Genomic DNA, 22,924 nt, shown 5'->3' with positions numbered 1-22,924 from the left:
GGGTTTGAAGCAGAGCTAAAGCTGCAGTTACCAAAACACCTACATAGGCTATGAATTCTACAAGGCCTATCAAGATCTGTTCTCCAGCTTTCGAGTCTGTTACAAGACTACTACAGCAACTTTCCCATTACATGCGGTTGTACCGCAATGCCTTGAATCCCTCCTGCATCATCCAGTCTAATCCCACCACTCTATCTTCATCATCGCGTACGAAAACCAGGAGAAAATGCTCGTAACTTGAGTAATCTACCAAGCATCTCATCTGTCTCTCGTTGCTTTGTGCCGGCATGAAGCTTAACGTGTCGTTGTGATAGTGCTGAAGAGGATGCCGCTGCGTCTCTATCTCATTCCGTTTCATCTCAAATTCATCTGCGCTTCCACTGCTCTTGTTCACTTCGACGAGCCCCTCTAAATCATTGTTCCAGTAACAGTCGACAAAGTCGTCGAAGTCAGGACGTGTCGTTACTGACTTGCGGTTTCGCACCCAGTCGTCCATCATCTTGGTACGATGGTTCAAACTATTGGTAGATGCACTCTTCGCCCTCATTTCGAAATCTAGTTCTGGTTTCATGTCGAAGAGTGATTGTACAAGCATCTGAGCCACAAAATCAGAGCAGTCGAAACGAGCTAGACCAACTACGCCCATATCCTGCATGATACATAAGTGAAAGAAGGAACGAGCACACAAGTGCGATTCTTAATTTGAAGACGTAGCGTCAACAATTGTGTCCATAGATTTGAGGGGGGTATCTAGTCCTAATACTAAGAGGGGAGGGAAGTCATCAATCATAAATCATAAACCCAGCGATAGCCGTGCTAGCAAGCGGCACGTTTGCTGTTGGCTGAGGAGGTATCCAAGCTCTACTCAAGCGGCGAAAGCCAAGCTCAATACATCTCCCTGGTCCTTCGTGAAGTATAGTTGCACCAGTCGCACTGTGGATGAGTTAATGAAGATCAACGCATTTCGCTGAACTATACTAACCAAGGTGTCAGAAGACGCGTCGTTATCTTCACGGCAATACTCGTTGTTGCATTTCCCGCAGGTGCGGATGAAAAGCTCCTTGCAGCTAATACACGTATGGCCACAGCCAAAACAGTCACGTCTCACGCCGATAACCTGTGTTTCTTCACGTCAGCCTGTTTCTTGACCAAAGAGTGAGCACATACCTTGGCGCGCAAGTGCCAATTTCCAGGTGCAATTATCCAATAGCCAGGCTCCGGGTTCCGGAATCCAACTATATCGTAACGGCCTCATGGTAGCATCGCTCCTCGCGCGCCAAGGTAAGTCCTTCATCCCCACATCCCGTCGCTACCGGCTCCGGCCATCATTTCCTCACGGAGGCAGTGTTCCACGCAGAGGCCCATATGTACCTTGATGGTTTGCTTCGGGAGCAGTTGACTGGTCCCGTCGGGTTTGAAGCTCTCGGTAAGCTCCGTCTGCTGTAATTCCGTACGTTGGGCGGTGACCGATCCAGTGTAGCAGTCCTCGTCCCACCACTTGTGACATCTCTCGCACCAGCGTCCTTTCAGGCAGTCCTCGCATCGCACTATGAGAGGCGGAGGGGCGGATCCATCTAGAGTGTGTGGTATCTGTGCGGCGCGGACCGAGGACCCGTGCAGTGGGACTGGGCTGAGTAATGGATGATGGGACGGGCTGGAGTCGCCGAATACTGCTGGGCCTTCTGGAGAGGAGTGGCATGTTTCGCAGCCAGATGGGCCCAATGCGACAGTGGCTACTGTAGGCCGCAGGAACGAGGACGGGTGAGATGCTCCATCTGCGGTCGCATCTCTGACGTACGCCTTGCCTGGGTCGTGCCGCGGTCCTCTACACAGGACGGCATCGAATGCGATGATGCCTTCGCACGCCTGGAGAATCTCTGCCCATTCCGGCGACGGCCGCTTAGGTATGATCTTGCCAGAAGACTGGTACCATTTGTCCTCGGTCCGCGCTAACACAGCTTCCAAGGCCTGCTGCGACTTCTCGTTCCACTGCGCCCCGATCTGCGCCCCTTGTGAAGTCGTTACGCCCTTGGGAATATGTGGAGAAGGCTTCTTCGTGACGGGCGACGCAGGGCGCGGTGTTCGATCGCGGGTGCCAAAGATGTAGATGCCTTTGACTCGAGGCGTACCCGCAGGCCTGGACGGTCGGACCGCATATCGCAGGTATTGCTGAAGCTTCCTCTCGTTCAAATGCTTGGCTTCGCGAATCGAGAGTATACGGACGTTGAAGCGCTCCTCAGTAAGTAGTTCCTTGACCAATTCGGCTGTCACGCTGAGCCCGTCTAGTACGAGCGTGTGCACATTGCGTAGGACATGCAGCTTCTCGAGTCTGTTGAAGATGTGGCGTAGCGGGCCGCTGTAGAAGTCGTCTTCGGTGAGGGCTTCGTCCATTCGCTCAGCGCGGAAACTGGTACCGCCGATATCAAGAGGCCCATCGAAAGGTACAATAGCAGACTTCACTGGGGAGAGATCCAGGTAACGAAAGGCCTCTGGCGACTGGAAGACAACATGGTGTAGGGATTTGCAAGTTCGCGATAGGTTACGGAGAGCAGATATTGGCAGGTACGGCGCAGTTTGGCGCAGGATCAAGGTGTTGGAAAGCAGGTCCGCCAGGGATGTAGGAAGGTCGTCACTGAAAGTAGAAGGGCCCATGGTGAGGGCTCGGGGAATGCAACCAGAGAAGTTTGGCCAAAGGTTAGATGGGTACTCACCGAATCTTTATTACACAGGGCGAGAGCAGGGCAGAGTAGCACGTGCCACTGATCTGACACTGCAGGTGTGTGTTGGATGAGCAAAAGGAAAGACTAATCGAGGTTGAGACGCTGCAGGAGATGGGGTTGTGGGTGCGTGGGATACCGCCGATGCTTCGTTCCCTGCGGCGATCGCAAGCGCAAGACCCTGCCAAGAGGCGTGTTAGCAGGACACGCAAAGCTTCCTGCATAGGACCTGCAAGATCAGGCCGCGATGAAGCATAGATTGGAACACGTCTTGCAGCCAAGCCCGCGCTGCAAGTCTTGGTGGTCGAGTGGAAACAGGCTAAAACAGTCGCTGCGAGATGTCAGGTAGGCGACGCGACGCGCAAAGCCGCCGGGGGATGTTCGCCCCACGTTGGCCGGTTAGAACATGAATCGACATATCGAAACTCACCGGAGCATTGGCATAGACGATGCAAATACGGTTTAGATGCCCGGACAGATTCTCGCCATGTTTGTTAGAGATGCGTCCTCCTGTTGATCAATTATGATCAATTATTCAAACACGTCTACACGTATATGGGTTGTATGTTGCGAGATACTCAGGTATGCTCGTGACTCTGTCAATGTGTCCAAGAAGCTTAGTCACCGTCTCGCAGTGGTATCGGCGCAAAGATCGTTTGCAGTGCCAAAGATCGCAGGCCAAATATAGAATATACATGACGGCTACGATTGGTGAAACGGGGTCTTTGCTACATACTTTTCAACGGTGGCGGTATCTTAACGCGGTACCACGCGAGGGTTATCGATAAGCCTAGCGGGCCGAGGCGAGGCGAGGAGAGCAGCGCAATGACGCCAGGCATTCACCGAAGCTTCGAGTCGCACGGCGCATATGTCAGCCATTTCACGCCTCTGAACCACAACCTACCCTCATTCATGTGTTCCCACCACAGTCATTACCTTTACATCTCTATACCTGACGCAAAACAACCATGGACCCGGAAGCAGAGCCGGCAGAGCTGAAGTGGTCCGCTCAATACGAACTGGCACATGCGACGCGAAGCACGCTACCCGGCGACAAACTACTCCTTCCTCCATCGGCATTAGAGCAGCTCCTTGCCGCGGCACCTGTCGTTCACATCGATGCGAACCGACCGCACATCACCGCTTTCGATCCTTTCAACCCATACACCTTTAATGCCGAGCGCCACGCACGAGCACAAACGCAGGACCGCTTCCAGCAACTGCCTCACCCGCTTACCTTTCGCTTGGTCAACCCAGATAATGGCAGAGTTGTACATGCAGGAATACGCGAGTTCTCCGCGGAAGAGGGCGAGATCGTGCTGAGCAGTTTTTTGAAAGAGGCGTTGGGAATCAAAGAACAATCGGCAGAGCCCTCTAGGAATGCCAGCCCAAATGGCCAGGAAAAAGATGACGTGGCTATGTCAAATGGAGCAATTCCGCTCGGCACGGATGATGCTGCGTCTATGAAGATTACAGTACATGCCAAACAATTGCCCAAGGGTACCTTTGTAAAGTTACGGCCTCTCGAAGCTGGCTATGACCCGGAAGACTGGAAGTCGCTCCTGGAAGAGCACCTACGATCCAACTTTACAACCTTGACGAACGGCGAGGTCCTGGCTATAGACGGTGGTCGAGGAGTTGATGGGAAGCGCGAGGAGTTTCGTTTCCTCGTAGACGGCTTCAAGCCCGAAGGAGATGGCATCTGCGTGGTCGACACAGACCTGGAGGTGGATATTGAGGCATTGAACGAAGAACAAGCACGCGAGACGATGAAGAGGATCGCTGCCAAGATGCACCGCGCTCCTGGAACATCACAAGGCAGTTCCACCGGGGGCGCGGTCGACATATTCAACGCGCAACCTGGACAAGTGCTTGAAGGAGAGTACATCGATTACGATTTGACATCTTGGGATAGATCTCAGGGATTGGAAATCCTTCTAGACGAAGTAGAAGACGAGGATGAGATCGACCTATATGTCAGTCCGTACTCGTCACGACAAAGAGTCCGTCCACGCGAAGATGAGCATGTCTTCGCGAATATTAGAAGTCAATATCCGAAACGCATACGACTGCAACCTACAAATGTCGAACTTGACGATGCAGAAGCTGTATGGATCTCCGTCCATGCCTACCCATCCGAGTCACCCTCGAGCACGCCCAAACCCTTCCGTCTGAGGGTGTCGATTTTCGATCCCAAGATAGAAGCAACAGATGGACTGGACGAGGCGCTTGAGAATGCAAAGGCGGTGGGACCAGACGAAGTGATCTGCAAAAACTGCCAACAAGTAGTGCCTAAAGGCTCACTATTTTTGCACGAGAACTTCTGTCTAAGGAACAACATCCTTTGCCCCCAAGGCTGTGGCCAAGTCTTCCAGAAGCGATCGCCGGCTTTCCAGAACCATTGGCATTGTCCACACGATACATTCAGTGGCAACACCACATTGAGCCATCAAAAGCATGACGCTCTTTACCACACGCCGCAGAAGTGCTCAACATGTGACATGGAATTCCCATCAATGCCTATGCTCTCCCATCACAAAACGACCGTATGTCCCGGCAAGTTAATACTCTGCCGCTTCTGCCACCTCCAAGTCCCCCAAGAAGGCGACCCCAACGACCAATCCCCCGAACTACTCCTCTCGGGTCTCACACCCCACGAATTAGCAGACGGAGGCCGAACAACCGAATGCCATCTCTGCAACAAGATTGTGCGCTTCCGCGACATGGACACGCATCTCCGGCACCACGACCTAGAGCGCCTCTCCCGTCCACCACCACGCATGTGCCGCAACGTAAACTGCGGCCGCACCCAAGACGGCGCAAACAAAGCCGGCGACACACGAGCCGGGACGCGCAAAGGTCAAGGTCCAGGCAATGAAATCGGCCTCTGCAGCGTCTGTTTCGGACCTCTCTACGTCTCTCTCCATGACCCAGAAGGCAAAGCACTGCGACGCCGTATCGAGCGTCGGTATCTCTCCCAGCTCCTGACTGGATGCGGAAAAGCGTGGTGTAAGAACGAATACTGTCGTACTGGTCGTAAGAATCTGGGCCAGGAAGATAAGTCCGTTCCAACTAAAGATGCTATTCCGCTTGTTAAGCCCTTCTTGCAGGGAATGGACGGGAGGGGGTATGATACCCCGTTGCACTTTTGCGTTGACGAGAGGACGCAGAAGTCGAGGACGTTGGCTGAGATGGTTGCTGCTGAGAAGGGGATTGAGGGGAAGGGTGGATATGGGTTGGAGTGGTGTGTTGCTGCTATGGAGGCTGAAGGTGGGGATCTGGATAGAGCGAGGAGTTGGCTCAAGGGGTGGGCACCGCAAAGGACGGAGGCTGGGCAGTGAGATGGAAGGTTCTGGAGTGTCGGGCTTATGGTTTCATAGACGGTTGTATAGAAGTATGATAGTGGTGGTTGGAGCATATAGACTAGATTAGAGAGATACCCAATAATGATGTCAATGCACTTGAATTTCCGCAGTCATATTTACATTGCCAATCCCCCCTCTCATCCACTCTCTCTCACTCACCGACACAAATCCTACAGATCCTACAACTTACTACTCTTATCCCGTCCTTCCCTCTCCGTCTGCCTCCCCATATCCTTTGTATCGCTCGTCTCCGCCTTCAAACTCGCCGGATCACCCAGTTGGGTCTTGTTCACCTTGTTACCATCATCATTCGCAAGCGTCCCTCGTACTTTCTTGCTATGCGGTAACTCCTCCTTTCCATCCTCTTTCTTTCTACCTCCGCCGTTGCCAACAGCCTTCTTATCAGCGCCGCCGGCTGACGTGCCAGATTTGACGTAGGGGGTTGAGGGTGTGGGTGCGCCGATGGAAGAGGTCTCTGACGATGGTGGGGTAGAGGATGAAGAGGATGAGGAGGATGAAGATGAGGAGGAAGGTGCGTCGTTTGAAGGGAAGGTTTTTTTATCATCGTTTTCAGGCTTTAGACTAACGTGGTCGCCGAGACGGGGAGTGGGTTTATCGGAGTTCATGGCTTCTTTGGTCTTCGGGTTGGACAGGGTGCCGCGGACGGACGAGGAGTGGGATGTGTCGACCATTATTGCTGAGACCGCTTTTCTTTTGGATAAAATGTATGATGTATGGTATGGAATCACGATGATGTTTGACCGCGGAGTATGAAATCTGGGGAAAGAGGCTGGTTATGACATCTAGACCTTACCTGTACCTCGGCAGCTACGCAGCTACATCATTGAGAGATAGGCGTACTTTGGTGATGGGAACACTTGATGGAGTGTCTAGCGCGTGGGCATGACGTCTTGCATTGTGAGGCGCGTTGTCACATGAAGATGATCGTAATGCTTCTGCGCGTTTTGGAGTTCTTCAAATTGTTGTTCGATTCGAAGTCTGTTTAGGACCCATTAATCACAGACCTTGGAGTTAAGTTTTTGAAGCGTTGACGCCTGTCGTGGTCATGAACGAATGAGGTTGTGCTGATGGCTTACTGAGCGGCGGAGCTCCAAGCTCCCCACAACCCGTCCTACCGTTACACCTCGGCATCTTTGCTACCCCAGAGTCTCGCAAGCTCCGCAATCATGTCCTCAATGAACGCGAAGGCAGCACACGCAATTCACACTGCAAAGACTATCAATACACCATCATGGACGCCAAGATTTCCCACCTGTCGTCTGTTCCCTGGGCCGCTGCTTTGATTAACGACCCCAACTGGACGCCAATGGAGACCAGCTCGCGATCAGTAAAGCCATCAGGGGAAGACTCCTTCTTCGCAGGAACGCTTGGCACTGATCGCACAATAAAAACTCTTCTTACGTTTTGTCCGAAAAATGAGGAAACAGGCGACATCGCGTACAAAGAGATCAAAACCATTGTGGAGCTAGGCGATGGGCTACAAGGCTACCCACGGATCGCACACGGTGGCTTCCAAGCAACGTTGCTTGACGAGATGTCCGGCGTCTTGATCGGGACGGTCATGGAGAAAAAAGCGCAAAGGTCGAGTGAGGATGGTCGCCGCGCACCAGTCGCAAGCTACGTTACTGCCTGTTCGTCCATACCATGCATCAACACCGAAACACCAGCTGAGCACAAGCAGATCTAAACACTACCTACAAGAAGCCAGCGCCAACCCTGCAGGCACTTCTCTGCACAGCCAAGATCGAACGAATAGAAGACGGCGGCCGCAAACTATACGCTCGAGCGACTCTCGAAGACGGCAACGGTACGATATACACCATCGGCGAGGGCATGTTCATCAGACTTTCAACCAAGCTATGATACCTCTGAATGATCATGCGCTTTGCATGGGAATAAGCAGTGACCCCACAGTACTACTACGTGCCACGGAATATATTAGAGGCACCCGTCAAAATGTCTGGGCATTCAGATACCAACTTTGACAGTACATGGACCACCACAGCGCGTACTACGTTTGTACATGAATACACTTTCTGATCTACAAAGTCGCACCGCTCGCGTGGCCATTTGTCATATTCGCTGCTTGTGGGGATTTGGGTCGCACGGCATCGCGCAACACAACTGCATGTCGCGCGACCCTGCGCGAAGTCTGAGAGACAGGGAGCTGTTACGTATGTCAACGCACATTTCAACCCCTTTTTGCAATGTTGAATGCTGGTACACTACGATTCCAGACTACGACTCTCATGGTTTCGTTCAAGATACCCTCTTAGGCAGGCGTGTAAAGAATCGCTTGCGCTATTCACCTGCTCCACCACGGACGGACTGTCCGACTTTGACCGAAATTATAAGCGTACATTCGCTTGACCTCCTGTACTGCACATTCTATTTACTTTTTTATCGACTTCATGCTCAAATTTTGCCATGTGCGAAGCTACTGGGTCGGCGCCTGCTCTTAGTGGCAGATAGCCCGAAAGTGTAAGTCGAGTCTAGGCACATGACTGGTCATAGCCAGATTCTTTTAATCTATCAACCCTGACCCACATGATCTACCCTGTGCATGACCGCCGCCTAGGCCCGGCTCCTGTGCATCTGGGGTATCCGATGAGGCGCTTGCTATGTTGCAATCTCAAAGCATACACCTAGGGAATTGTCTCCAAACATGGCGTTCGGCCGACCTCTAACCAGCAACAGTTCCACGATGCCCAGACCTAGGCATGCCCGAGTCTGCAAACGACACTACACTCCGTGGCCAACGTTCACGCGCCTGACTTCGCCGCCGTCATTTGCGATCTTTGACTGGCGCCGTTTCAAAACAAGTCTGTTCCAATCAGGCAGGTCAAAAGAAAAGTGTCGGACTCGCCTTCACGTTGCTTGTCCCGCGGAAGCCTCACAAGACTCCCTGCATTCACCGCATCACGACTATGGGTGTGTAGTGAGTGCTCTGACGTTTAAGAGACTAACACATGAGCACGCGCGCTTGAGGCTCATGCTGCAGGGCAAGATCATAGGGCAGACTCATGCAGTGCGACGCATGGCATTTCTACCTAAGACTACCCCACATTTAGGCTTCGTGGCGAACTACTGTTGACGGCGCAAATCTGGGGTCTCTAAGATTCATCACCGCGGAGCCAATTGCCGGCTTCAACGCTCTGGTCTTGGCACTAGCGTCCGTCACATGCTTCCAAGGTTTGGTCGGTGTTTGCTCAGTCACTGGACAGCGCTTCACGGAAATAATATGCGTAGGGCCGTCCCGGTGACCAACGCTGCATCGAGGTTAGTTGCACATCCCCTGAGTCTTCTCACAACTTTTGCTTGTAGCTCACCCACAGCATGTGTTGGGCAGCACGTTGGATCATCATCGTCATCCGCAGCTATTCATGTTTAGATAGCCACTGCAACTTCTAGAAGTAAAGTAGATCACACTGCTCACGAGGATAGAACAGACTGTTCAACTTACCAAACCACACAAAATACCCTTCGGAGATTTGGCTTGAAAAGGAAGGGCGCGTACTTACACCCTCCCTTTCCCCCAGACCATGTTACTCAAGCTAAGACATCTCGAAGCCGGGACCGAAGTAAGCTATGTAACCCTTCAAACGGCAACGGGGGTAGCCGCCTAGTGAGTTAGTCTTCGACAAGGCCTTATGACCTCCTAAGTGGTAGACGGTGAGTATCTCATCACCGGATGTCGCTAGCTAGCCAGTCGGCAGGCTTCACGGGGGGCAGATCTCCAAATGATCGCGTGGGTGTATGGTTCTTCTCCTATCACGCACTACCACGACGTGTAGCAGTGAACAAACGGAGAGATTAAATAGGCATCATCATCTCCCTCTGAGACTTCTCTTCGCTACTACAGTCTACACTCCTTTGTACTCCTCCTCATTGTGTTCTCACTGAACATACCGTTATCTATTGGCATATACTTGCGGCTATGCATTTGTCCTTCTTGCTCGCCTGCCTCAGCGCAGTCGGCATCCAGGGTGCTGCTATCGGTGAGCAAAGACCGTTCCGCCTGAATACTTCCGTTACTGATACTTTATAGCACGCTTCCCCAGACAGATAGTAGTGAATGATATTGAGCCTACCTCCAACATCAGCAGCATCCAGGGGGTTGCTGCTATCACGGATGGCTACTGGCTGAATGACCTCTCTGGTAACGGAAGGGCCGCCTTCAATGCCAACGGCGCCTACAAGGTCTTCCGCAATGTCAAGGAATACGGAGCGAAGGGTGAGCTACTTGCTTTTTGCGTTTCAGTACAAGTCTAACATCCTCATAGGCGATGGTGTTACCGATGATTCCGACGCAATCAACCGTGCCATTGCCGACGGCAACCGTTGCGGTCCCGGCGTGTGCGACTCAGCCACTGATTCCCCGGCCGTCGTCTACATCCCCTCCGGCACGTACCTCATTGGCAAGCCCATTATCTTCTACTACATGACACAGCTTATCGGCAACCCCCGAGGTCTTCCCGTCTTGAAGGCTGCTCCTACTCTCCAGGCTATCGCTCTCATTGATGCCAGTCCTTACCAAAACAACGGTGCACCCGGCTGGTAAGAACTCCGATGTGCAGACTTCATGGATATAGACGCTAATTTCCTATTGTAGGACATCGACCAACATCTTCCTGAGGCAAATCCGCAACTTGATCATTGATGGCACTGCTGTTGCACCAACCAGCGGCTTCCAGGGTATCCACTGGCCCGCTTCGCAAGCTACGACCATCCAGAATGTCAAGATCCGCATGACACAGGCTTCAAACTCAGTTCACGCCGGTATCTTCGTCGAGAACGGATCTGGTGGCCACATGGCTGACCTCGACATCTCGGGTGGCTTGTACGGCATGAACATCGGAAACCAGCAGTTCACCATGCGCAACGTCAAGATCTCCAAGGCCGTTACTGGTATCTCACAGATCTGGGACTGGGGCTGGTTGTATGCTGGACTTACCATCAGTGACTGCGGCACAGCTTTCTCCATGAGCAACGGTGGCTCGGCTAACAAGCTTGAGGTTGGCTCTGTCGTCATTATCGACTCTGAGATCACCAACTGCCAGAAGTTTGTCGACATGGCCTGGACGCGAAACAGCGTCCCTACTGGTGCCGGACAGCTTATGCTCGAGAACATCAAGCTCAACAACGTACCCAACGCCGTCGTAGGAAACGGAGCTACCGTCCTTCAGGGTGGTACATTCACTATCCAGGCTTGGGGTCAGGGCAATAAGTATGCTCCCAACGCGAACGGTCCGGAGAAGTTCCAGGGAACCTTCACTCCTGTTGCTCGTCCAGGAGGCCTTTTGGATGGCAACAAGTACTACGCCAAGTCGAAGCCACAGTACGAGAACCTCAGCTCTGGCGACTTCATCAGTGCCCGCGGCAGTGGAGCTACAGGTGATGGTCGTACCGACGACACTCAGGCTGTTCAGAACGCCATCAACAGGGCTGCTTCTTCAAACAAGGTACGTCCCCTTTCAATCTCACACCATCTCACAATCCAATGCTAATCATATCCTCACAGGTTCTCTTCTTCGAACACGGTGTCTACAGGGTGACCAACACAATCTACGTCCCTCCCGGCTCCCGCATGGTCGGCGAGACCTTCCCCTCAATCATGGGCTCGGGCTCCGTCTTCTCCAACAAAAACTCCCCCGTCCCCATCATGCAGATCGGCAAACCCGGCGAGAGCGGCCGCGTCGAATGGTCCGACATGATCGTCCAAACCCAAGGCGCCACCCCAGGAGCCATCGTAATCCAATACAACCTCAACACCGAGCGCGGCTCCGGCCTCTGGGACGTCCACACCCGCATCGGCGGCGCCAAAGGCACAAATCTCCAAGTCGCACAGTGCCCGTCCACCGTCGGCTCCGTCAAAGCCGAATGCATGGCCGCCCACACGAACGTGCACGTAACCAAGGGAGCCAACGGCGCCTACTTCGAGAACAACTGGTTCTGGACCGCGGACCACGACATGGACGATGCGCGGTCAACGCAAATCACCATCTTGACCGGCCGTGGACTCCACGTCGAAGCTTCCAACGTGTGGCTCTGGGCCAACGGCGTCGAGCACCATGCAAACTACCAGTACCAGTTCAACTCCGCCTCCAACATCTTCGCTGGCTTCATCCAAACCGAAACCCCTTACTACATGCCCACGCCTGACGCTTCCAACCAACCCTACGGCACATCCGCCGCCTACTCAGACCCCGTGTACCCGTCCGGCGCCTCAGCCTACGGGCTTCGCGTCTTGAACTCAAAGAACGTGCTTATCTATGGTGGTGGACTGTATTCTTTCTTCCGCAACTACAGCACTAGCTGTTCGAGCGCGGATGCGAGCGGTGGAGCGCGTATTTGCCAGAACCGCATCCTTAGCATTGAGGGTGACTCAAGTGTGCAGGCTTTTGCGCTGAGTGAAGTGGGGAGCGAGTGGATGGTTACGGTCGATGGGGTCGATAAGGCGAGCTGGAGGGATAACTTGAGTGTTTATTCGAATACTATTGGGTGGCTTGGATACCGAGTTTAGGGTTGATGAGGAGGGTTGATAGGGAGTTTGGGAGTTGAGTGGAAGAGGATCTGGTGGACTGGACTGTATATATGGGATGGTGGGCGGTGTTTGGTGTTCTTGGGATTGGGATGGGTTGGTTGGTTGGTTGGCTACGGTCGCTATCTTCCTGTCCTGATGGATGAGATGGAGTCTTGGGTTATATACTGCTGGTGTAGTATATTCTCTTATTGAATGCAAAGGATCAAGATGCACTTGCTCTTCCTATCGCTAAGCCGCAAACTATGAGTATTGCTTTCCATACTAAGTGGTCTTCATTCTGCGAATGGGCATGTTACCTCGAACATAGATATTCCTGGTAACACCGTCTGTTCATGAACCTCCGACCCTCTTCAAAACAGAGTCATAAATTTGTTAGAAGCATTAGAAACCACAGAAATCTACATGACCTCAAAATCTAATTCTTCACGTACCAACCTCAAAAGCCCCCTCCACCAACCCCCAAAACTCCTCCACAATCTCCTTCTGCCCCTCGCCCCCTCTAACCGCCATATACCTCTGACCCTCCACCTTGGGATCCCAATTCCCCGGATTCGCATCCACCATAATACCACCCGCCTCCTTCAGAATAACCCATCCGGCACAAACATCCCACGCCCAACATCCGGCCTCCCAGTAAACATCCAGCCCACCACTCGCCACGCCACAAAGATTTAGGGCCGCAGAACCAAACGACCGCAATCCATGCACCATACCCCCACCATTCTCTTTCGTAGCAGCGAGCTTCTTAAACGTTTCAGACTTGACTTTAAAATCATTCCCACTCCTATCACTCCCCCACTCCACGGCGACAAGACAACTACTCAACCCGTCCAACTTCGTCGGCTCGGCTAGCGGCAATCTTGTACTCTCGTTCAGAAACGCGCCTTGGCCCTTTATCGCCGAATACAGCGTTGAAGTGAAAGGATTATACACAATGCCTACAACAGGCTCCCGGTTTATGGCGAGTCCTAACGAGATGCTGACGTAGGGGTAGCGGTGAACGAAGTTTGTGGTTCCGTCGATGGGGTCGCATATGAATGTGGGAGTGGCGGAGAGCGTGTCGCCTGGCTTGTAGGTTTCTTCCCCCATGAAGGCGTAGGAGGGGTATTTTGTGGAGAGGGAGGTGGAGATTAGGGTTTCGACTGCGCGGTCGGTTTCGGTTACTAGATCGACGGCTGGTGGAGAGAAGGGTTAGCATGGCAGGTTTGTTTGTGGATTGGATTGGGTTTTGGCATGACGAGTGCTACGTACAGTTCTTCTTTGAGCCTGAGGCTTGTGTTGTTGGTGTTGCGGAGGTTATGCGCGAGCCGGCTTGTTTGGCGATGATGATCATGAAGTCGTGGACTTCTTTGAGGTTTACGTCTGCCATGTTGATTGTATTTTTCGGCTTCCTCGACGGCTTCTGCTGTGGGGAGAGAGAATCGAGATTTGGTGTGTTTGTGGAGAATGCTGAAGCTGTGTTATGTTGTGTTGTATAGCTTCCAACCGCAAGAGCTACCTAACTACCCCTCGGTGGGGCAGCAGCGGGATGGTGTATGCAGGGCCCGCCACGTGGGGAAACAGCGACCTTGAGCGGATGGCGTTGCGATGTTTACTCTAGTACCGGTCCAAAGATAGAGCACCTTATACGGGAAAAGAGAGTAAACCAATACTTCAGAATCTATATCATATGAAACCAAAGTAGCATCTGCGTAGTTGTGAAGGCGAAGGAGATGAGTAGATATCAAACATCACATCACGTCAACATCAGGACAAAATATAGTGGCGGCAAAGTTAATTTCTCATTACCACCACCGCTCCAGATCCTCCACAGTAAGTCTTCCATTCCAAGCGGTCCGGACCAATCAGTCACCGCATCGGACACGTCTCCACCAGAGAGCGGTGTCCTCCAGCACGATGTCTTCCTAATCCACGCAGCACCAATGCGTCCTAAAAATGAATGTCCCCTTCTTTATTCCCTTTGATGATGTTCGTACAACAAGCCTTGATTCCCAAAAGCACAAAACAAAGGAAACGCAGTTTCGTCGTCGTTGAGTACTCCCTCTCCGCACGCGGAGAAGGGGGAAATAGGTTCGTTGATGTTGTTTGTTCGTTGGAATTAAGGGCCAAAGGGGGGACGTGATGGGGGTGAGCAAACTCCACTAGTTAAAGAGAGCGAGCAAGATGAGATAAAGATGAGTTGGGATGATACAACGGTACGCCGAGGGAAAGCAGGGAGAATGGGTAGTACTCCGTGTTTTTGTGGTTGTTTTCACGTTTTGTCGCGGGTCGGCAATTTGGGGTGTGCGAGCGGAGTATGTTTTGGCAACTTGGTGTGTACTCCGGTGTTGTATGCGAGTGTGTGTTTGTTTGCGGGTGTTACGGTGACGGGCAAGTGGGTGTGCGAATCAGGGGTCTTTAGATGGTCCTGGGAGTGCCGCGGGCGCTGGCGCTGCGAGATTGTCAGCACGAAGATTACATCACAGAGGACAACAATTATGAGGGGTTTGAACAGAAAAGATGCGCAAGGCGTACCTCGCGTCCACAAGATCATCGACATGATTGCACATAGCCACGAACAGGTCAAAGAACAGTTTTCCCCCCATCTCCATCTCCATCTGCATGGTGCCACTACGCTTGAAAGTTTTCCGACTACGGATAATCAGAGCGAGGTAATGAGCGCGCAGCCGCGAGTCGCTGTCTGGCGTGTTCTCATACGCGTAGCGTGCGCTGCGCAAGATGGTTCCGACCTCGATCCCGCTCTGCAGGCCCTGCTTGCGCAGAGAGAGCTTCTTGAGCTCTTCGAGGCCGTAGCTATCGGCTGCGCAGTACACGGCTGTGTCGCGCAGAATGACGTCTCCTACGCCGGAGTGGAAAAAGGTTGGCTCGACGGCGGCTGCGCGGTCGCCGGTTTTGTTTGGGTCGGGTGAGGCAACTGCACCTTCGAGCATCCAGGTTTGGCGGCGCTTGTCATGGACGAGGCGCGGGTAATAGTCACCCTTGTACAGGTACTCAAGGATGCAGCTGAAGATCTCAGGTTCCTCCGTGGGCAGATCGATGCGGCGGTTAGCGGATTCGAAGAACTGGCCCCGCAGCAGTTCAGCAAAGTACGGGGAATGACAGAGGACGTCTTCGTGCGCAGCGAACAGTCGCTGGTCGGAACCAACGATCACTGTCACAATGGCAGAGGTGAGTGATGGTGACCCACCGTCCATCATTGGACTGTCCTTGCGCGCATCCAGCTTCTCGACCATCACCTTCTGCTTGGACGCATCGCGGAACGATCTCTTCGGCTGTTTGGTAATCTTGCCTGAGCGGTCTTTCTCCTTCGAGCTAGCAAAAGAGCGTTTGCCGAACATGTTGACCGAAGAGCGAAATCGAAGTAGCGAGCGACGAAGTTTCTCGTAAAGAGTGGACAGGTTAGTGACGCAGCGTTCAAGTAAGAGAGATGGGAGCTCCGGAAACTCTCAGATTTCGCAAACCTTTCGGGAGAGAAAAGTCGTTGAAGATCCGAAGAGCTTAAGCGAGTCTACCAACACTGGTGGTGAAGATAAAGCACGCTTTGGTTGTCGAACTCAAGCTTGTCGTGAGGCGTAAAGGCTGAAGATTGTGGGGTTGCGGCCTGTTAAATACTGGCGATGCCAAGTCGCCGCCCCTGTCGCCTGGGACAACTAGCGCTGGCACGCTGGGCTGTGTCACGCAGAGTGTTGTCGCTATTCGCCAATTGCTGCATGACGAGATGCAGTAGATATCAGGCTGCGAGGCGCCATCATTGATTGTTGTGAGTGCTCATTCGAGGCTTTCCCAAACATGGAAGATGATGGATTTCTGGCTCTGAGGAGTGACGATAAGCGAGCATCAACGGCAAGCGGTATGACGTTGGACCTAGCGACGTCAATATGGAGCGCAGAGAAAAGTTAGCATGGGCAGGGAAGTGATGTTTGCATGTCCAGCCGTTTTGATCGGGCCGTCAGGTGTGCGCGTCGCGTCTCTGTCGCGATGTAACGTGATCTGGGCGTTGGGCAGTCTGTGACTCACAGCAATAGTGAGTGTGCGTCTGTAATGAGCCCAATCTCCATTCTTGCAGCCCTACATAGCGCATAAGTCTAGGAAGACGTCCTCCGACGGAGACAGAACCTAGAAGTAAGTTCGGAGCTCCGAAGTATAATGCAGCGCTTATGCGCTATGATGGAGGGCGCAAATGCGTGAATGCCTGCCTGCGTGCCCGTCGTAAGCTGTCGTTGCTGTCAGGCCCAAGCTGAAACACGATAGCTTGTTAAGCGGTCAAAACCACGTGTTCTAGACGGATCGCGAGGATGTGCAGTCTCGGAGATATACGTGCGGTATGGACCAGGGCGGCTTGATAAGATATACGGACGGGGGTGCACCTTGATGTTCGGCACTCGCGAATGAGGCACCAGAACCGAGACGAGTGTTTCTTGGTGATAGTATGACGTCGTCACCTTGTTCGCACGTCAAGTGGAGTCTACAACATGTTGCAGACAGAAGAGACAGAGATGGAACTCGCAACGTGTGAATGCTAGCGTGATCCTGCTACCAGAACGTGTGCAGGCGATCGTCTACCGGGCCGCGTGCGGAGCTTTGACTAAGGAATCGAGGTCCCTCGTCATCCATAGGCAACTTTCCCCACATCTACAACCCTCTTTTCACGTCAATCACCTGCCACTGCACTGCATCCGCCTACCCACGAGCGCAGTTACTGTGTTGCAGTCTATCCTTACTCTCTGTGCTTCCTTTATCTGTGCACCAGTTTCTACCTGGCTACTTGACTACACCGCCTACCCCGGTGTAGTACCAGAGTCTCTAGCACGAGACACAGCCTAACCTACGAACAACTCACTCAACCAACCGTGAATATGAGCACCGGAGCAAAGAAGCGTATCATGAAGGTGAGCCACTACATCGAGACGGGCGCAGAAGTAACCATACTAACAGGGCCACAGGAGTACGGCGAGTGCATGGCTGACACACCGCCGGGTATGAAGATCAACTTCGACGAGCAGAACATGACCAAGTGGGAAGTGTTGATGGACGGGCCAGCCCAGTCGGCGTACGCTGTAGGTTTGATCCATGCGTCCTCCGTGCGCCGTGGGTAGCGCTTGCTAACAGCCTGCAGGGCGGCCACTTCAAGCTCGAGATTACCTTCCCGACCGAATACCCCTTCAAGCCACCCGTCGTCAGCTTCCGAACCAAGATCTACCACCCCAACGTCAGCAACGACGACAAAGGGTCCATGTGCCTGGGTCTGCTGCGCGCTGACGAGTGGAAGCCGCCAAACAAGGTGGTGTCAGTCCTCCGCCTCATCCAGACGCTGCTCATCGAGCCCAACCCAGACGACGCCATCGAGCCGTCCATCGCCAACGAGTACCGGGAGAACCGCAAGGAGTTTGAGAAGAACGCAAAGGACTGGGTCAAGCGCTATGCCAAGTGAGGGGTCACGGGTCCTCTACCGGCCAGGCGGATATGGGCATCGTTTAGAGTAGGCAGTCAGTCGCACAGGGCTCGTCGGATACATATTGCATCTTTGGCGTTCGGCGAAATTTGCATGCGGACGGAACACGTCTTGACCGGTGTGGGCGAAGAAGCATCCAATGTTTTGCAGATCGCGATGCATCCGCAGCTTAGGTAGGCATCGGGCGATTATGCAGGGTAGACTTACTCGGGCTCGCCAAATAAGATGAGTGCAACCGCAACATGTCGTCATGTCCCAATCTCCCATAGCCGTCTGTGCCAGTGCTGTAGAAGCGAGCCGCAGGGCAGGACAAGGGGGAGCCTGGAAATTTCCTTCTCGAAGCCCGCAAGAGGCTTCGACGCCTAGTGCACTTCCTAACTGAGATTGCTGCGTGCTAGGCCGTCAGCTGTCCAAGTTTATTCTCTATGCGAGTGAAGCTCGAGCGCAGTGCTGGCAGTGAGTGCAGGGCCAAGCTAGCGAGTCAGACGCAACAAAGCGTGTGGCACGCGCCTCGCAAGTGTTCCAGCAAAGCAAATAGTGCATTCATGTAATCCGAGAGAGCCGGCGTGCAGCGCGCGACGAGTGTGATGGGTGCGAGGACTTGTCGCCAGGGCACAGTACAGACTAGATAAGGTCGTCGACGGTGTATTGCTTCGTGATTATTGCACCCGGGCTAAACATCCCCGGCGGCGCTCATTGGCCGGGAGCGCGTCAATTTCGCGAATACCTGCTCGAGGCGGCGGGCGGTCGGTACTTGTTGCAGCGCTTATGCAACACTCCTAATTTGTGCCGTTGCATGTCAGAGTAACGAACTCCTCTGACACGCCCGCTGAGGTCCACCAAGCTCCTACCGGCCCGCGACCTCCCAGCCTACAGGAATCGGGGATGAGGGAAGCGCCGCGTCTTGGCAGCGACTCAGTGAACGGACGGATCCAGGCGCGGGAGCTGAAGGAGACTTTCCTGCTACACGTTGCAGGCACCCATCCCTCACCACCGTCTGATTGCACCGCGCCAGTGCCGCACGTCACGTTCCTTATCCTTCGCATGCCCTCATTCTTTAGCTTTGCCCATTCACCACAAGAGCTCTGAAGCTCGCCCACGTCGACCCGCCGCCGCGCCCCCAGAGCAGGCCTCCACCAACCCACGCCGATTCGCGATAATCCTCACGCCTGCCGCCTGCACCCGAGAATGTTACCGCGAATTTCAACCTCCGAGCTGTCCTGTTCCCCGGTCGAATGAGCGCCCGTCCCGCCGACGCCCACGACACCCACACCCACACCCGCACCCCTTCACCACGCAATGGGCGACGCTCTCCTACGTGTCGCTACAGGCGTCTCTCCAGCAGCCGACGCTGACAGGAGCTCCGAGCCATACGTCCCCTACCGCTCACCCACGGCGGAATACACACCGCCGACATCGCCGCAGCCACAGCTCCCGTATGCAGCGAGACGAGGATTTGGAGCGCACCGGGCCAAGCACCCAGCTGAGCTCCAGATGGACACAGCAGACGCGCCACCCTACGAGCGTCCCGCCTACAGCCCCTCGCCTGCAGACAGTCCGACTCTTCCGCTTGCGGCACTGCCTTCCCCCGGCTTCTCCCAACGCCATCGCGCTCCTTCCCTACTTCGCCATGCCGCCGTACCTCCCCCTCCCGGCGGCGTGCAAGCAGGAATGGTATCTGCCCCAATGTCCCCCGTAATGGCTCCGGCCATGGCTCGCCAGGACAGCGGCCCTCGCTCGCCTGATCTCCGCGCTATTTTCAACCCACTCGCCAGCAATCCCGTCAATTCGACCGGCCCATCATGGGACTCTTCCAACGAAGACCTTACCGGCTCACCCAGCTCCCCTCTCAGACCTCGTGGCATGACCAACTCTTCGCAGCAAAACTTCCATCCAACACCGCCTCTGAGATCCGTGACCTCGATCCCCGACTACGCCCAATACCGAGGCAACGAACGCTCAAATCTATCCGGCACCTACAAGCCGAATAGAGGTGTTCCGAACTGGTCTCACACAGACTATTACCCTCCCCCACCTCGACCGTTTCGTGGTGAGGAGCCACGGGCCAGTTTCAGATCCGGTTGGACGAATGCGTCATCCAGTGTACTCGAAACTAGTGGCACGGAAAGAAGCAGTATTGTCACCGCACGGAGCTCCATCGCCAGTGATCGACACAACAGCGTCTATTCCAGAGATCCATCGAGAGATCGTTTAGAACGCCTCCGGGAACGCGACGGTTCCCCGGAAACAATACTGACTTCAGAAATCGCCGAGGAAGATGAGAATCTAGACGCCGTTGGCGATGTGTTAGATTCATATTACTACGATGAAGAAGATGAGGATCGTAGTCCTATCATGGAGCAGGATGATCGAGACCTGCACAGCCCCTCGCCAGTAGGTCTTGACGCGGAACTCCCCGAGCTGTCGCAAACGCCCTCTCGCGATTTTGATTCCTTAGACTCCTTTCAATCGAATGAAAGCCTCAAGCAATGGGATGATCGGACACGCCTCTCAACGCACAGTAAACTTGGACGTAACGCGGATTCCAAGGAGCTATTGACGATTCGTCCTCCTTCCGGCTCGGATGTGGACGAGGTATACAATGTCGACCCGACGGAGCGAAAGGCGCTGCGTATCGAATTACTACCCTCGGTACAAGTCAGCCCGTTTCAGGCCGCATACACCCCACGAACAATCGAGGCTGCAACGCAACAGTCCAGAAAGAAACGATCGAGTACAGTGAAACGAACAAGTGAAGAAGCACCGAGGCGTGTGTCCGTCACATTGCAAGCTCTCGCCCTCAGAACCACGGAAGCCAAGGGCCACCGCTCAAGTAGATCCATGGGTAGCCGCTCACAGCTGGACCATATCCGTCGTGATATTTCCAATCTTCCACAACTACCCCCAAGTCGATCGCGAATGTCGCGCCAGGATTGGGCCAACATCGAAGCTTACTCCAAGCGACATAGCAAGAGACCAAGCGTCCCTCGCACTTTTTCCAGTGAATCTCTTGCCAGTTCCCATGTACCTCAGTCTCCACCCATGCAAAGGTCTGAGCCGCTCCCCGAGCTGGACGAAGACGAGGCTATTCCTCGTCGCGCTTCAACGAGTGTCTTCGACCGAAAGAGCGCACTGTTCGATCTTGGCATGATGTCTCAGCTCACGACAGCCAAGAGCAAGCCCGAGTCCCCGAGAGGTCCTACATTGGCACCTCCCAACCAGATCCCCACCGTAATACCTGGCCTGCGAAAGACGGCTGCCCCTACCGAGAGAGATCGCTATGGATTCAAGAAGGCTTCCGATAAGATCAACGTGCAGGAGTACAACGCATGGGCTTCCAAGTACGAAGACCACATCTCCCGCCGGAGAGGCAAATGGATTTCATTGATGGCTAAGCAAGGTCTGTCAACGAATGAGCCTACTAGGTTCCCTGAAATGTGCGAAAAGGTCAAGCGCTATGCTCGCAAGGGCTACCCTCCTGAGTGGAGAGGTGCGATGTGGTGGTACTATTCTGGTGGTCAACACGTGCTTGCGCGAAAGGAAAATGTCGGCCTGTACAAGTCTCTGGTAGCTCGTGTCAACCGTGATGAGCTCAACAAAGATGACAAAGATGCCATTGAGCGCGATCTCGACAGGACATTCCCCGACAACATCCATTTCCGCCCGGAAGCAGCGACTGATCTCCTGGACGGCGAGTCCGACGACGAACCGGTGTTGATTCAGGACCTGCGCGAAGTACTCTCTTGCTTCGCCCTGAACAACCCTAATATTGGTTACTGCCAATCGCTCAACTTCATTGCCGGCCTTCTTCTCTTGTTCCTGAAGCAGGACAAGGAGAAGGTCTTTATCCTTCTTACAATCATCACGCAAAACCATCTACCTGGTGCTCACGCTCGCAGCTTGGCAAACACCGAGGTCAATGTCCTGATGATGTTGATCAAGGACTACCTGCCAAAGGTATGGGCATCAATCAACGACACCGATCTCATCAACAGCGGCGCCGGCTCCAACGCTCATCCCAACTCCAAGTTCCAACGCCAGCCCACTGTCGCTCTTTCATGCACTTCCTGGTTCATGAGCATCTTTGTCGGTGTTCTGCCAATCGAGACGGTACTTCGCGTTTGGGACTCCTTTCTCTACGAAGGGCCCCGTGCCCTGTACCGCTACGCCCTTGCCATCTTCAAGCTGGGCGAACCAGAAATCAAAAAGTACCGTCCTGGTGATGGCGAGATCTTCATGGCAGTCCAGACGCTGCCCAGACGCTGCCTCGACCCCAACATCCTGCACGACCTGGCGTTCGTGAAGAAGGGGTTCGGCAACCTGTCACAAAACGTCATTGACCAGAAGCGCATGTTCTGGCGTGAACAGAACATCCTGGCACACCAGACTTCGGTCAAAACCACAAACGGTCGACGAATGCTCACCATACCACAAGAAGAAGATGAAGACGACGATCGGGACAGCCTCAGGAAGGCCATGGGCATGAACCGCCTGCGCCGTCGCGCATCCCGCAAGTTCCGCCAAATGGGCATCAAGTGAAGAAGCCAGACTTCTCTCCCACCCACACCATCAACAAACAACCATTCAACCAACTGAACGTTCAGCACGAGCCCAACGTCTCTCGGCCGTGCTTTTCTCATACTTACATATACGTTTGCAGCGTTTTATCTCCCTCATCATCCGGCGTTTTACCAAAAAAAGAGAAGGTGGTCTTTCTGGGTTACTTTGCTTTACATTCTTGTATAATAATCACGATATACCCTTTGTGCGGGCAGAAGCTTTTCAACTTGAGCGAGGGATTGTAGAAAGCTAGAAGGGATGGCGA

The 22,924-nt window shown here is 53.7% G+C and overlaps 10 protein-coding genes across 10 annotated transcripts; 5 read left to right on the top strand and 5 right to left on the bottom strand.

The window, feature by feature from the left end:
• Nucleotides 1-46: 46 nt before the first annotated feature.
• Nucleotides 47-504, bottom strand: BKA58DRAFT_393755 (uncharacterized protein). Its single transcript, XM_046171119.1, has one exon. The coding sequence runs from the start codon at nt 497-499 to the stop codon at nt 128-130; it is 372 nt and encodes a 123-aa protein (XP_046020410.1). The 5' UTR covers nt 500-504; the 3' UTR covers nt 47-127.
• BKA58DRAFT_369446 (uncharacterized protein) lies at nt 500-3,122 on the bottom strand. The gene is made up of 3 exons (XM_046168964.1): nt 1,372-3,122; nt 983-1,117; nt 500-933 (listed from the first exon to the last, which is right to left on the bottom strand). Exons 1-3 carry the CDS (start codon nt 2,650-2,652, stop codon nt 886-888), a joined length of 1,464 nt encoding a protein of 487 aa, XP_046020409.1. The 5' UTR covers nt 2,653-3,122; the 3' UTR covers nt 500-885.
• A 563-nt stretch (nt 3,123-3,685) lies between these two features.
• BKA58DRAFT_369443 (ubiquitin fusion degradation protein UFD1-domain-containing protein) lies at nt 3,686-6,194 on the top strand (the record flags this gene model as incomplete). Its single annotated transcript, XM_046168963.1, has 2 exons — nt 3,686-5,267; nt 5,310-6,194. 2 exons carry the CDS (start codon nt 3,686-3,688, stop codon nt 6,056-6,058), a joined length of 2,331 nt encoding a protein of 776 aa, XP_046020408.1. The 3' UTR covers nt 6,059-6,194.
• A 7-nt stretch (nt 6,195-6,201) lies between these two features.
• On the bottom strand, nt 6,202-7,206 carry BKA58DRAFT_393748 (uncharacterized protein). The gene has a single exon (XM_046171118.1). The coding sequence runs from the start codon at nt 6,772-6,774 to the stop codon at nt 6,262-6,264; it is 513 nt and encodes a 170-aa protein (XP_046020407.1). The 5' UTR covers nt 6,775-7,206; the 3' UTR covers nt 6,202-6,261.
• BKA58DRAFT_55485 (HotDog domain-containing protein) lies at nt 7,187-8,046 on the top strand. Its single transcript, XM_046175524.1, has 2 exons — nt 7,187-7,734; nt 7,785-8,046. The coding sequence occupies exons 1-2, from the start codon at nt 7,335-7,337 to the stop codon at nt 7,964-7,966; spliced, it is 582 nt and encodes a 193-aa protein (XP_046020406.1). The 5' UTR covers nt 7,187-7,334; the 3' UTR covers nt 7,967-8,046.
• Nucleotides 8,047-9,767: 1,721 nt separating this feature from the next.
• BKA58DRAFT_55299 (pectate lyase superfamily protein-domain-containing protein) lies at nt 9,768-12,848 on the top strand. The gene is made up of 5 exons (XM_046175522.1): nt 9,768-10,101; nt 10,152-10,337; nt 10,387-10,660; nt 10,716-11,565; nt 11,625-12,848. Exons 1-5 carry the CDS (start codon nt 10,041-10,043, stop codon nt 12,624-12,626), a joined length of 2,373 nt encoding a protein of 790 aa, XP_046020405.1. The 5' UTR covers nt 9,768-10,040; the 3' UTR covers nt 12,627-12,848.
• Nucleotides 12,849-14,310, bottom strand: BKA58DRAFT_55277 (uncharacterized protein). The gene is made up of 2 exons (XM_046175520.1): nt 13,899-14,310; nt 12,849-13,822 (listed from the first exon to the last, which is right to left on the bottom strand). Exons 1-2 carry the CDS (start codon nt 14,014-14,016, stop codon nt 13,071-13,073), a joined length of 870 nt encoding a protein of 289 aa, XP_046020404.1. The 5' UTR covers nt 14,017-14,310; the 3' UTR covers nt 12,849-13,070.
• A 734-nt stretch (nt 14,311-15,044) lies between these two features.
• BKA58DRAFT_325167 (uncharacterized protein) lies at nt 15,045-15,985 on the bottom strand (the record flags this gene model as incomplete). The annotated part of the gene is made up of 2 exons (XM_046167996.1): nt 15,045-15,078; nt 15,162-15,985. The coding sequence occupies 2 exons, from the start codon at nt 15,983-15,985 to the stop codon at nt 15,045-15,047; spliced, it is 858 nt and encodes a 285-aa protein (XP_046020403.1).
• Nucleotides 15,986-17,264: 1,279 nt separating this feature from the next.
• On the top strand, nt 17,265-18,325 carry BKA58DRAFT_55318 (ubiquitin-conjugating enzyme E2-16 kDa). The gene is made up of 2 exons (XM_046175523.1): nt 17,265-17,704; nt 17,764-18,325. Exons 1-2 carry the CDS (start codon nt 17,504-17,506, stop codon nt 18,076-18,078), a joined length of 516 nt encoding a protein of 171 aa, XP_046020402.1. The 5' UTR covers nt 17,265-17,503; the 3' UTR covers nt 18,079-18,325.
• A 1,073-nt stretch (nt 18,326-19,398) lies between these two features.
• BKA58DRAFT_325006 (rab-GTPase-TBC domain-containing protein) lies at nt 19,399-22,638 on the top strand (the record flags this gene model as incomplete). The annotated part of the gene is made up of 1 exon (XM_046167988.1): nt 19,399-22,638. One exon carries the CDS (start codon nt 19,399-19,401, stop codon nt 22,636-22,638), a length of 3,240 nt encoding a protein of 1,079 aa, XP_046020401.1.
• Between the last annotated feature and the right edge of the window lie 286 nt (nt 22,639-22,924).

This window comes from Alternaria rosae (assembly GCF_020736505.1).
Source record: "Alternaria rosae strain MPI-PUGE-AT-0040 chromosome Unknown BKA58scaffold_12, whole genome shotgun sequence".
Classification (NCBI taxonomy): Eukaryota; Fungi; Ascomycota; class Dothideomycetes; order Pleosporales; family Pleosporaceae; genus Alternaria; species Alternaria rosae.
Note: the sequence above shows the minus strand (reverse complement) of the source record. Positions and strands in the feature narration are given on the sequence as shown.

Coding starts and splice junctions, on each gene's coding strand:
- BKA58DRAFT_393755 (XM_046171119.1), bottom strand. CDS start 499: ATGATGGACGACTGGGTGCGAAACCGCAAGTCAGTAACGACACGTCCT.
- BKA58DRAFT_369446 (XM_046168964.1), bottom strand. CDS start 2,652: ATGGGCCCTTCTACTTTCAGTGACGACCTTCCTACATCCCTGGCGGAC. Junction 1,118..1,371: donor TCCCGAAGCAAACCATCAAG/GTACATATGGGC, acceptor GAAGAAACACAG/GTTATCGGCGTGAGACGTGA. Junction 934..982: donor ACGCGTCTTCTGACACCTTG/GTTAGTATAGTT, acceptor ACTCATCCACAG/TGCGACTGGTGCAACTATAC.
- BKA58DRAFT_393748 (XM_046171118.1), bottom strand. CDS start 6,774: ATGGTCGACACATCCCACTCCTCGTCCGTCCGCGGCACCCTGTCCAAC.
- BKA58DRAFT_55485 (XM_046175524.1), top strand. CDS start 7,335: ATGGACGCCAAGATTTCCCACCTGTCGTCTGTTCCCTGGGCCGCTGCT. Junction 7,735..7,784: donor CGCAAGCTACGTTACTGCCT/GTTCGTCCATAC, acceptor GAGCACAAGCAG/ATCTAAACACTACCTACAAG.
- BKA58DRAFT_55299 (XM_046175522.1), top strand. CDS start 10,041: ATGCATTTGTCCTTCTTGCTCGCCTGCCTCAGCGCAGTCGGCATCCAG. Junction 10,661..10,715: donor AACAACGGTGCACCCGGCTG/GTAAGAACTCCG, acceptor TTCCTATTGTAG/GACATCGACCAACATCTTCC. Junction 11,566..11,624: donor GGGCTGCTTCTTCAAACAAG/GTACGTCCCCTT, acceptor ATATCCTCACAG/GTTCTCTTCTTCGAACACGG.
- BKA58DRAFT_55277 (XM_046175520.1), bottom strand. CDS start 14,016: ATGGCAGACGTAAACCTCAAAGAAGTCCACGACTTCATGATCATCATC. Junction 13,823..13,898: donor CTCAGGCTCAAAGAAGAACT/GTACGTAGCACT, acceptor TCTCTCCACCAG/CCGTCGATCTAGTAACCGAA.
- BKA58DRAFT_55318 (XM_046175523.1), top strand. CDS start 17,504: ATGAGCACCGGAGCAAAGAAGCGTATCATGAAGGTGAGCCACTACATC. Junction 17,705..17,763: donor CAGCCCAGTCGGCGTACGCT/GTAGGTTTGATC, acceptor AACAGCCTGCAG/GGCGGCCACTTCAAGCTCGA.